The 12,196-nt window shown below is 49.0% G+C and overlaps 1 protein-coding gene and 4 long non-coding RNA genes across 5 annotated transcripts in view; 1 reads left to right on the forward strand and 4 right to left on the reverse strand.

Annotated features, from left to right (window-relative positions):
* The window catches only part of LOC129391439 (uncharacterized), a 52,457-nt gene extending 42,520 nt beyond the window's left edge, over nt 1–9,937 (forward strand). Inside the window, exon 3 of the long non-coding RNA XR_008615592.1 lies at nt 9,863–9,937. This is a non-coding gene — a long non-coding RNA (uncharacterized lncRNA). The remainder of the gene's footprint in view (nt 1–9,862) is intronic.
* The window catches only part of LOC102992273 (leukocyte immunoglobulin-like receptor subfamily A member 5), a 12,857-nt gene continuing 4,569 nt past the window's right edge, over nt 3,909–12,196 (reverse strand). The window contains exons 4-5 of the mRNA XM_055079176.1: nt 4,197–4,244; nt 3,909–4,045 (exon numbers count right to left, since the gene is read on the reverse strand). Of these exons, the coding sequence (XP_054935151.1) occupies nt 3,909–4,045; nt 4,197–4,244 (185 nt within the window). The remainder of the gene's footprint in view (nt 4,046–4,196; nt 4,245–12,196) is intronic.
* On the reverse strand, nt 5,129–6,291 carry LOC129391443 (uncharacterized). The gene is made up of 3 exons (XR_008615596.1): nt 6,189–6,291; nt 5,904–6,067; nt 5,129–5,399 (listed from the first exon to the last, which is right to left on the reverse strand). It is a non-coding gene; the product is annotated as an uncharacterized lncRNA (long non-coding RNA).
* Nucleotides 7,587–9,413, reverse strand: LOC129391441 (uncharacterized). Its single transcript, XR_008615594.1, has 3 exons — nt 9,149–9,413; nt 8,324–8,368; nt 7,587–8,130 (listed from the first exon to the last, which is right to left on the reverse strand). It is a non-coding gene; the product is annotated as an uncharacterized lncRNA (long non-coding RNA).
* LOC129391438 (uncharacterized) lies at nt 9,997–12,159 on the reverse strand. Its single transcript, XR_008615584.1, has 4 exons — nt 11,779–12,159; nt 11,657–11,694; nt 11,386–11,438; nt 9,997–10,606 (listed from the first exon to the last, which is right to left on the reverse strand). It is a non-coding gene; the product is annotated as an uncharacterized lncRNA (long non-coding RNA).

A 12,196-nucleotide genomic window follows, 5' to 3' on the forward strand; every position in this document is an offset into this window, starting at 1 on the left:
CTCTTGTGTTTCCTGCCTAGAGAAGTTCCTTTAGCATTTGTTGTGAAGCTGGTTTGGTGGTGCTGAATTCTCTTAGCTTTTGCTTGTCTGTAAAGGTTTTAATTTCTCTGTCGAATCTGAATGAGATCTTTGCTGGGTAGAGTAATCTTGGTTGTACGTTTTTCCCTTTCATCACTTTAAATATGTCCTGCCACTCCCTTCTGGCCTGCAGAGTTTCTGCTGAAAGGTCAGCTGTTAACCTTATGGGAGTTCCCTTGTATGTTATTTGTTGTTTTTCCCTTGCTGCTTTTAATATTTTTTCCTTGTATTTAATTTTTGATAGTTTGAATAATATGTGTCTTGGCCTGATTCTCCTTCGATTTATCCAGTATGGGACTCTCTGTGCTTCCTGGACTTGATTGACTATTTCCTTTCCCATATTAGGGAAGTTTTCAACTATAATCTCTTCACATATTTTCTCAGTCCCTTTCTTTTTCGCTTCTTCTTCTGGGATCTCTATAATTTGAATGTTGGTATGTTTAATGTTGTCCCAGAGGTCTCTGAGACTGTCCTCAATTCTTTTCATTCTTTTTTCTTTATTCTGCTCTGCAGTAGTTATTTCCACTATTTTATTTTCCGGGTCACTTATCCATTCTTCTGCCTCAGTTATTCTGCTATTGATTCCTTCTAGAGAATTTTTAATTTCATTTATTGTGTTGTTTATCATGTTTGTTTGCCCTTTAGTTCTTCTAGGTCTTTGTTAAACGTTTCTTGTATTTTCTCCATTCTATTTCCAAGATTTTGGATCATCTTTACTATCATTACTCTATTATTTTTCAGGTAGACTGCCTATTTCCTCTTCATTTGTTTGGTCTGGTGGGTTTTTACCTTGCTCTTTCCTCTGCCGTGTATTTCTCTGTGTTCTCATTTTACTTAACTTACTGTGTTTGGGGTCTCCTTTTCACAGGCTGCAGGTTCGTAGTTCCCGTTGTTTTTGGTGTCTGCCCCCAGTGGGTAAGGTTGGTAAGTGAGTTGTGTAGGCTTCCTGGTAGAGGGGTCTGGTGCCTGTGTTCTGGTGGATGAGGCTGCATCTTGTCTTCCTGGTGGGCAGGACCATGTCTGGTGGTGTGTTTTGGGGTGTCTGTGAGCTTAGTATGATTTTAGGCAGCCTCTCTGCTAATGGGTGAGGTTGTGTTCCTGTCTTGCTAGTTGTTTGGCATGAGGTATCCAGCACTGGAGCTTGCTGGTCGTTGAGTGGAGCTGTGTCTTAGCATTGAGACGGAGATCTCTGGGAGAGCTCTCACCGATTGATATTTCATGGGGCCAGGAGGTGTCTGGTGGTCTCTGAACTCAGCTCTGCCACCTCCGAGGCTCAGGCCTGACACCCGGCCGGAGCGCCAAGACCCTGTCAGCCACACGGCTGGAGTGCCTTCAGAGCTGGGGAGGCTGGCCTGCAGGGGCTCTCCTTCTGTGCTGCACCTGAGAATCGCCTGCTGCTTCTTTGTTCTGCCCCAAAGGCAGTGTGTTTTACAGAGAAAAACAGTAGCCTTGAAAATAGTCACAGCTCTGAGATGGCTTTTTTTTTTTTCCCTTTGTGTTTCGTCTGGTTTCACTTGCTCACAGGGGGCCACGTGCAGGGGCCTCGCACCTGGCTCTTCCAACTGGAGTTCCTAGTGCGGAATCGGTTTTGTCTTTTCTTTTGTTGATATGTTGTATCACACTGATTGATTTGTGTACGTTGAACCATCCTTGTGACCCTGGCATGAATCCCACTTGATCATGGTGTATGATTCTTTTTATGTGTTGTTGGATTTGGTTTGCTAATATTTTTGTTAAGCATTTTTGCATCTATATTCATCAGAAATATTGGTCTGTAATTTTCTTTTTTGGCAGTGTCTTTGTCTGGTTTTGGGTATCAGGGTGATTGTGGCTTCATACAATGCCTTTGGGACTGTGTCCTCCTCTTCAATATTGTGGAAGTGTTTGAGAAGGATCAGTATAAGATCTTCTTTTTATATTTGGCAGAATTCTCTCATGAAGTCATCCAGTCCTGGATGTTTGTTTGCAGGGAGGCTTGTGGGGTTTTTTTAACATCTTTACTGGAGTATAATTGCTTTACATTGTTGTCTTAGTTTCTGCTGCGTAACAAAGTGAATCAGCTATACGCATACATATATCCCCTTATCCCCGCCCTCTTGCGTCTCCCTCCCACCCTCCCTACCCCACCCCGCTAGGAGGTCACAGAGCACCGAGCTGACCTCCCTGTGCCCTGCGGCTGCTTCCCACCAGCCGTCTGTTTTACGTTTGGTCGTGTGGACATGTTGATGCCATATTCTATTTCGGTCGTACTGATCAGTCTATTCAGAGTTAACTGTCTCTTCTCGATTCAGTTTTGGTGAGCTGTATGTTCCTAAAACGTGTCCATTTCTTCTAGGTTGTCCAGTTTGTTAGCACACAATTGTTTGTAGTATTCTCTTATGATTTTTTGTATTTCTCTGGTATCAATTGTTATTTTTTCTCTTTAAATTCTTATTTTGTTTAGTTGGGTCCCACACTGTCTGCTTTTGAATTTGATGTAATGACGTACACTCTTATAGTTTTTCTTTACTTATTGACTATCATGCTTGAAAATTGATCTGTATTATTGTAGCAGTTTAACTTTGTGTATTTTTCTGTCATATAAAATTCGGTTGCGTTTGTATAACAATCCATTTTTGGTGCGATTTGTTTCTATGATTTCATCTGATATGAACGACCCCTGTGTCAAAGTTCTCCTGAATGTATATTCATGGTTATGTACGCATTTTCCTCTAAGTTATATAACTGTGGGTCAGAGCTGTGTGTCTCTTCCTTTTAACCGGTAATTCTGGTTCACTCCCCACATTGACTGAGGCATTTAGTACGCCTGCCAATAATTTATTGGGTTTTAAAGTGCTCAGAGTTTTCTCCCACAACTGGTATTTCCATTGTTTTCTCTTCTGCCTCTCATGTGGATGGACTAGGATGCAAAGGACTCGGACTAAGATTTTGTCATGATAATTTCATGGAAACCAGGGCATAAAACTGAAGTGGAGATGATCTAACCCGGGTGCTGTGTATAAAGGACACATCTGTGTGTATCGGGGTCATCACTGAGCTGGGCTCCAGCTGGCTCAGACTCAGTTCTTTGGGAAAGAGAATTGCACTCATTACTTCCCCACTCTGCGTCCAGCGCATTCATACAGGTACCATGAGGTTGGCCGCAAAGAGAGTATTTACACTAAAGAAAGAGGCAGATGCCACACATCTGGGCTGTTTACAAAATGATAAATTCCTCAGCCTCGTTACCAGCACAGCAGCTGGCTGTCACTTCAAATGCCACGGTGTTCCCTCACGCTAATGGTGTTTCTGGAGAAACTATACCAGGTGTCATCTGACGAGGAGAGAAGGGCTTGAGGGGTCCAGAGAGAGTTTTAGGGAAGAGTTTTGGATTTATCTGTTCGAAACAGGACCCCGGGTTCACCCATTTATTCAGATACTTTAATGACATTCTGTTTCGGAGTGAAGGGATGGAGGTCAATAGCACACAGCAGCCAATGTGGAAATTAAAAATAAACAAATGTATTACATGAAAGTGGGCCAGAGCCTGAAGGTCCGTAAGGCGTGGACACAGACCTGCCACGTGGGATGTGCCCCACGTCGCAGGGGTGAGAGGGGGCGGGGCAGTCAGGGAGAGTCTTCACTGGTGGGGAGGGAAGGCACCACGGTTAAGAGAGGCCCAGTCCTCCTCAGGGACTCCAGGCCTTCTCCGGCCCCCACACCACGTCTCTCCCTCCCTGCTGAGACAGTTCACACAGCACGTGCTGCAGATTCTCTTCCAGAGCCTCCCGGGCACACAAGGCCATGTCCAGGGCTCCGCCTCTCGGGACGGTGCATGGTTCCCTCTGTGTTCAGCTCCTGGCTGCATCCTGGGTGCCTCCGTGGCCGTGTTGAGCCTGAAAGAGCAGAATCCCGAGGCCCAGCAGGATCGAACCAGCCAGGCCCAGCCGGGTGAGCTTCTCCACTGTGTAGTCTTGGGGGTGTGAGGCTAGGAACTGTGGAAAAAGAGGTCACAGAGGTCGGAGCAGACCCAAATCACCCGAGGATCCCTACATGTCCACTCAGGTCACCTGCATTCCATTAACAGGTTGTGACCCTCGGAGCCCAACCCCAAATTGAGAATTTCTCCGACTCATCACTGTTGGCGTCTGACTTATTTTGTGATGGACTGAGGATGTCAGTTACCCCTGAGAACAAAAAAGACAGGGTATGGGTGAGGAGATGCAGACGTGCTTAAGTAATCTCTTTGATCTTGAATGAGTCTCTGGAACTGATCATGCCAGTCCCGGTACCTGGAGCTGAGCATCTCCAGTGTCTCGTTTGCATCTAAGTAGGAGGCGAAGGTGAACACGTGGGGTTTCAATTTGTCCTGAAAGGATGCAGACCGGAAGTGTCAGGGGTGCCCTTCTGGCCTCAGTTTCCCAAGGTGTCACTCCAGAGCCGTCCCCAGACGGGCCGCCGTCAGCCTAGACCTGCTCCTCTCGGCTCGGTGACGGGGGCGGCGGCTGAGGAGCTGCAGCAGGAGGCCTGGGGGGAGCCCGCTCACCTTGACCTGGCCCCATGGGCCCCGACACAGCCCCGGGCTTCGATGTGGGGGCAGCGCGTACAACAGCTACAACATAAAGGGGTGAGAGTAAAGAGGCCTATAGGTTTGTGAGGTTTCTGCATCTCCCGTGAAGAGGTAAAATACTAACGCTGTCTTTACTGTGTGAAGTTAGGGATGTACCTGACAATCTCCACAGCAGCCCCGCAGCAGCACTCAAGGACTTGCAGTGACAGCACCAACGGAGAAATTAAAATGGAATGCTAAAAATATTTTTAAATTCCAGGAAAGGGTAAATACAAGAACAAGAAAGAGGGGGTACAAAATTTTTTTAAAAAATGACAAACCTAAATAACAGTCTTATCAGTAATAATATTATATGTAAATGGGCTAAACACAGCAATGAAAAGAGCTTGTAAGATTGGTTGAAGAAAAAACCACCACCTACACTATGAAGTCCATAAGAAACTCACTTCTTTTTTTTAAAAATAAATTTATTTATTTATTTATTTTTGTCTGTGTTGGGTCTTTGTTGCTGGCTTCCTCTAGTGGCGGCGAGCGGGGGGGCTGCTCTCTGCTGCGGTGCGCTGGCTTCTCATTGCGGTGGCTTCTCTTGTTGTGGAGCACGGGCTGTAGGTGCGCTGGCTTTAGCAGTTGTGGCGTGAGGGCTCAGTAGTTGTGGCGCACGGGCCTAGTTGCACGTGGGATCCTCCCAGACCAGGGATCGAACCCGTGTCCCCTGCATCGGCAGGCGGATTCCCAGCCACTGCGCCACCAGGGAAGCCCCAGAAACTCACTTCTAATACGGCATGTAAATAGGTTAAAAGTAAAAGAAGGAACCATATGAATGAACCTTGGAAACATCATTCAAAGTGAAATAAGTCTGACGCAAAATGTCGCGTTTTGTATGATTTCACCTACACGAACAGCCTAGAACAGCCAGATTCCTGAAGGCAGGAATTAGAATGGAGGTGACCAGTGGCTGGTTCTTAGGAGGTATGGGGAGTTCTTGCTTAACGGGTACAGAGTTTCTGTTTGGGGTCAGGAGAATGTTCTGGAAGATGGACAGTGGTCATGACTGCCGAGCACGGTAAATGTACTTAAGGCCACTAACTTCACACTTTAATAATGTTTAAATGGTGGCAAATATCATGGTGTGTATATTTTACCACATTAAAAAAGTAGAAGGATGAAAAATGTACTATGCAAACACTAATCAAAAGAAAATTCAAGGGGTTGTATTGTTTCCCTGTACCACAAATTACCACAAACTTGGTGGACTAAAACAGCCCAAATATATTACCTTACGGCTCTTGGAAGTCAGCAGTATACAATCAGGTCACTGGTATAAAGCCATGGAACAGGGAGACATTCATTTACTTCATCTCAATCCAGAACCAGAAGTCTTGAAGGCAGTTGAATTCTATATATTGACCTTGTATGCAGCGATGCTGGAAAACTTTTTAACTAGAGTAGAACATCTTTACATTATTTTGGATTTTCTATGCACACAACTGTGCAGTCTCTTACTAATACAATATTATTCTTATCCACTTCAGAGCTTCTCGCTTTGTTTTGTTTTACTTACTTGGTTGGTGCCTCCAGTGCCCTGGTGAATATAAGTGGTCGTAGGGAACATACTTGGATCATTGCCAGTCGTAGAGGAAAGGACCTCAGGTTCTCACCTTTACAGATAATGTCTAGTGTTGATTATTAAACATGCGTTCATCAATGAAAGGAAATTCCCTTTTATTTCTGATGCGATTTTATTTTCACCAGGAATTGTTGGTATATTTTATCAAAGGCTTTGTCTGCATCTATTGAGATGATTATTTTTTACTTGTTCTATTAAGGTATTGCATTATGTGATAGATTTTTAAAATTTTAAGTTACTCTATCCTTCAAAAAATAAAACCCACAGTATGGTCATGAAGTAATGTCCTTTTAATGTATCACTAAATCTTATATGTGTACACTTTGTTTAGGGATTTCCATCTAAGCTCATGTGAGAGATCTTCCTGTGACTTTCCCATTTATAATTCCCTTGTCAGGTTTTGGTGTAAATATTTTCCTGATCTGATGTGTTGAGGTATGTTTCTTCTTTTTCTGTTCTCAGGAAATGTTTGTGCAATTTTGGTGTGTGTGTGTGTGTGTGTGCGTGCATGTGTGTCTTTCATGAGTACATAAGTGCTTGGAAGAAATCACTAGTGAAGCTTCCTGAACTGTACACTTACACATCGGAAAATGATGACCACCATAGCATTTGTCTCCATCCCATCACACCGTTGCAATTTCTTTTTTTGGTGAGAACATTTAAGATCTGCTCTCTTCAAAACACTCAAGAATGTGATACAGTGTGATTAGCTATAACCACCATGCTGTATATTAGATCCCCAGAATTTATTCATCTTATAACTGGAAGCTTGTGCCCTTTGACCAGTATCTTCCCCTTTCCCCCTCGCTCTAACCCCGGTAACTACCATTCTACTGTTTCTTTCATTTTGACTTTTTTAGAGTCTATATAGTTCAGTCGTGGCTAAGTTTTGATTACAGAATCAATGTATAATGTGATAGATTTTCCATTTATTCTTATATCCATTTAGTAAATAGTACACTTGAAGCTTTCCATTCCATCTACATTTTCTGTATGTTGGCATCAAATTTTTCATAATGTTCTGTTACTATTTTTATAAAGTTTGTAGGATTTGTAGTGCTGTCTGCAATTTCTTTCATATTAGAAATGTGTGCCTTCTCTCTTTTTCCCTCGGCCGTGGTGGCTAGGATTCATGAATGTTTTCAAGAATGAGTTTATTTTTTGCCTTAATTGATTTTCTCTACTTTTTGCTTGTCTTCATTATTAGCTACCCTTGTCATTATTATTTCTGCCTTCTACTTTCATTTGAAATAATTTGCTATTTTTTCTTAAAGTCTTGGTGTGATATGTTAGGTCATAGATTTTTTTTTTTTTTTTTTTTTTTTTGCCACCAGGGAAGCCCTCATCGATTTTTTTAAAGGCTTTTCTAATACATTCATTCATGATTCTTAATTTTCTCAGTTCATATGTTTGATGTGTATTATTTACATTATCATTCATTGAAAACGTTTTCCCACTTCTGTTTTTTTTTGTTTGTTTTGTTTTTTCGTTTTGATTTTGGTTTTCAATTTACACATTGATTTTTGAGAAGTCTGTTGCATTATTTCCCAAATGTAAGGATATTAGTTATCTTTGAAGGTAGAATCCGGTGACACCCAAAAGGTCCCAGAAGCTCCTGGTTGGGAGTCCAGGCTAAGGGTCGTTAGGTGGTGTCCACTGCGGGCAGCTCCTGTGCCTTCCGGGGTCCGTGCAGTCTTCCTCCCTGGAGCGTGGGGTCTGGGTCCTTCCTGGGCTAGCGGACGGCGAGAGCAGCATACACGCTGGGCTCTTCTGGGGCCTCTCCTGACTGGGGGGCAGGGGGTGCAGTCTCCCGTCTGAAGGTCGAGTGGTTCAGCTGGGCATAGGTCACATCCTGGGGGGCTTCAGATGCGGCAGCCTGCAGTGGGGGAGAGGGAGAGTGTGTGGTTGGGGTGGGGGAAGCCTGGGGGCTCGGACAGGAAGGGACCCACCTGACTGTCCCTCTGCATGTCCTTTTCCGCTTGTCTGTCCTTCGTGTCCAGCAATCTCCCCGACAGGGAGGAAGGAGAGGTGGCCACCCCCCGCCTTAGTCTTGATCTTGAGTGGTTCACCTGGGCGTCCGTCCCCTCCCGGGGGTCTGCATCCTGCCTGTTCTGCTGGAGGGAGAGGGTAGGACAGAAAGGGGACTTCCTGGATCCACTGTGATCTCCTCCCGTCAGCTTTCCCCTGTGTTGCCAGAGTGAGGCTTTAGAACCTTAGGTCAGGTCACTTTCCTGATGGAAACTCCGGGGACCTTCCTAACACCTTGGAGCCTCTGGATTCTTTCTACCGTTCTGATTTCTGTATTAACACGTTATCGCTCTTGTTCGTTTGGCTCCAGCCGCATGGCCATCTTCTTGCAAAAGAATGTCCCTGCCTCAGGACCTTTGCACTTGCTGCCCCCCTCATGCACTCTGTCACCTTCTCTTGCTTTACTTTCCTTATCAGGACCTTGCATTCTAGAACACTACCTGCTTTTTTACATACAGTCTCTCTCACCCACCCGGTGAGCTCCCTGCTGCACGTGCAGCACGTACAGGGAGCCGGGGGGATGTGCTCTCCTTGTGCACCACTTTTGGGTGAATGAGGGAAGGGGACCTGGGGACTTTCAGGTGATTCACTTATTCACATATCCTCTTGAGACGTGGGGCTTCTCTGCAACGCCAGAAGGTCAGACAGAGGGCGAGGAGCCAGGAAAGGGGACCCCGAAGGAGGGGCCATGAGGTCACAGGGAAGCGGGAGGGGTGGAGTCGCAGCAGGACGACCCAGGAAGCCCGGAGGGAGAGGTCAGTGTGGGACGCTGCTGGGGCTGGGATGTGAGGACGGAGACGTGTCCATTGGGCTGAGTTTGGCAACAAGAAGGTCTTTGGTGGCCCGGACAGGAGCAGGGGTCTCACCGGATGGTCCGGCTGCTCCGCCTCCTCAGGCTGTGTGTCCTTCACGGCAGCATCTGCTGGGGCGGAACAGGGTGTGTATCGCTTGCCGGGATTCCCTGAGACCCCGCAGGGCTGGAGCCCCCGCAGCGCATCCAGAAGGGGCCACTGAGACCCAGGGGTGAGGTGAAGCGTGGGGTTTCAGTCCGCACCCCTGAGCCCACCCCGTCCCAGCCTTCCCCTCCCCCACTGCCTCCAGAACCCTCTGTCCCCCACCCCGACCTCTTCTGCTCACAGAGGGCCTGGTCCTGGGCGGCGGCGGCTGGGCAGGAGCTGGGGAGGAGGCGGGCGTGTTAGGGGGAGAAGGAGGGGAGCTGCGGGCGGGGTGGGCCTGGGGGCCTTCGGGGCGGGAGTTACCTGCTCTGCAGGCCTCTGTCCTTGGGCTCTGGGTCTGCAGCCCCTGCGGGAGGGTGGAAATCAGCCTCGCCCTGGGCTGGGGCAGATGACGGAGGCTCGGCCCTGGGACTGTTACGACCCCCGCCCCTCACACGGGATTCAGGGGGAAAGAAGGAGACCGGAACTCATACTTGCGTACATGTTTCAACCCTTCATGAGATTGAAAAGGAGGAACATATCTTAAATTATACATGTCAGCGGACAGGACGTGTTTTCTTTCTAGACTTTTGAGTTTCAGACTCTGGACAATCTTTTTCTAAGCTGACCTTGCCCATCTCTTAGGTTTCCCTTTGGCTGGTGCCCTAAGCCCACCACCTGCAGGGGCCTGGGTCACCCCGTTCCCTACTCACCCGACTGCCTGCGTCTTCCCTGACCCCGGTTTTGTTTGTTTTGTTTTTTCGTTTTGATTTTGGTTTTCAATTTACACATTGATTTTTGAGAAGTCTGTTGCATTATTTCCCAAATGTAAGGATATTAGTTATCTTTGAAGGTAGAATCCGGTGACACCCAAAAGGTCCCAGAAGCTCCTGGTTGGGAGTCCAGGCTAAGGGTCGTTAGGTGGTGTCCACTGCGGGCAGCTCCTGTGCCTTCCGAGGTCCGTGCAGTCTTCCTCCCTGGAGCGTGGGGTCTGGGTCCTTCCTGGGCTAGCGGACGGCGAGAGCAGCATACACGCTGGGCTCTTCTGGGGCCTCTCCTGACTGGGGGGCAGGGGGTGCAGTCTCCCGTCTGAAGGTCGAGTGGTTCAGCTGGGCATAGGTCACATCCTGGGGGGCTTCAGATGCGGCAGCCTGCAGTGGGGGAGAGGGAGAGTGTGTGGTTGGGGTGGGGGAAGCCTGGGGGCTCGGACAGGAAGGGACCCACCTGACTGTCCCTCTGCATGTCCTTTTCCGCTTGTCTGTCCTTCGTGTCCAGCAATCTCCCCGACAGGGAGGAAGGAGAGGTGGCCACCCCCCGCCTTAGTCTTGATCTTGAGTGGTTCACCTGGGCGTCCGTCCCCTCCCGGGGGTCTGCATCCTGCCTGTTCTGCTGGAGGGAGAGAGTAGGACAGAAAGGGGGCTTCCTGGATCCACTGTGATCTCCTCCCGTCAGCTTTCCCCTGTGTTGCCAGAGTGAGGCTTTAGAACCTTAGGTCAGGTCACTTTCCTGATGGAAACTCCGGGGACCTCCTAACACCTTGGAGCCTCTGGATTCTTTCTACCGTTCTGATTTCTGTATTAACACGTTATCGCTCTTGTTCGTTTGGCTCCAGCCGCATGGCCATCTTCTTGCAAAAGAATGTCCCTGCCTCAGGACCTTTGCACTTGCTGCCCCCCTCATGCACTCTGTCACTTTCTCTTGCTTTACTTTCCTTATCAGGACCTTGCATTCTAGGACTCTACCTGCTTCTTTACATATAGTCTCTCTCACCCACCCGGTGAGCTCCCTGCTGCACGTGCAGCACGTACAGGGAGCCGGGGGGATGTGCTCTCCTTGTGCACCACTTTTGGGTGAATGAGGGAAGGGGACCTGGGGACTTTCAGGTGATTCACTTATTCACAAATCCTCTTGAGACGTGGGGCTTCTCTGCAACGCCAGAAGGTCAGACAGAGGGCGAGGAGCCAGGAAAGGGGACCCCGAAGGAGGGGCCATGAGGTCACAGGGAAGCGGGAGGGGTGGAGTCGCAGCAGGACGACCCAGGAAGCCCGGAAGGAGAGGTCAGTGTGGGACGCTGCTGGGGCTGGGATGTGAGGACGGAGACGTGTCCATTGGGCTGAGTTTGGCAACAAGAAGGTCTTTGGTGGCCCGGACAGGAGCAGGGGTCTCACCGGATGGTCCGGCTGCTCCGCCTCCTCAGGCTGTGTGTCCTTCACGGCAGCATCTGCTGGGGCGGAACAGGGTGTGTATCGCTTGCCGGGATTCCCTGAGACCCCGCAGGGCTGGAGCCCCCGCAGCGCATCCAGAAGGGGCCACTGAGACCCAGGGGTGAGGTGAAGCGTGGGGTTTCAGTCCGCACCCCTGAGCCCACCCCGTCCCAGCCTTCCCCTCCCCCACTGCCTCCAGAACCCTCTGTCCCCCACCCCGACCTCTTCTGCTCACAGAGGGCCTGGTCCTGGGCGGCGGCGGCTGGGCAGGAGCTGGGGAGGAGGCGGGCGTGTTAGGGGGAGAAGGAGGGGAGCTGCGGGCGGGGTGGGCCTGGGGGCCTTCGGGGCGGGAGTTACCTGCTCTGCAGGCCTCTGTCCTTGGGCTCTGGGTCTGCAGCCCCTGCGGGAGGGTGGAAATCAGCCTCGCCCTGGGCTGGGGCAGATGACGGAGGCTCGGCCCTGGGACTGTTACGACCCCCGCCCCTCACACGGGATTCAGGGGGAAAGAAGGAGACCGGAACTCATACTTGCGTACATGTTTCAACCCTTCATGAGATTGAAAAGGAGGAACATATCTTAAATTATACATGTCAGCGGACAGGACGTGTTTTCTTTCTAGACTTTTGAGTTTCAGACTCTGGACAATCTTTTTCTAAGCTGACCTTGCCCATCTCTTAGGTTTCCCTTTGGCTGGTGCCCTAAGCCCACCACCTGCAGGGGCCTGGGTCACCCCGTTCCCTACTCACCCGACTGCCTGCGTCTTCCCTGACCCCGG

This window comes from Physeter macrocephalus, chromosome 17, assembly GCF_002837175.3.
Source record: "Physeter macrocephalus isolate SW-GA chromosome 17, ASM283717v5, whole genome shotgun sequence".
In the NCBI taxonomy this organism is placed as follows: Eukaryota; Metazoa; Chordata; class Mammalia; order Artiodactyla; family Physeteridae; genus Physeter; species Physeter macrocephalus.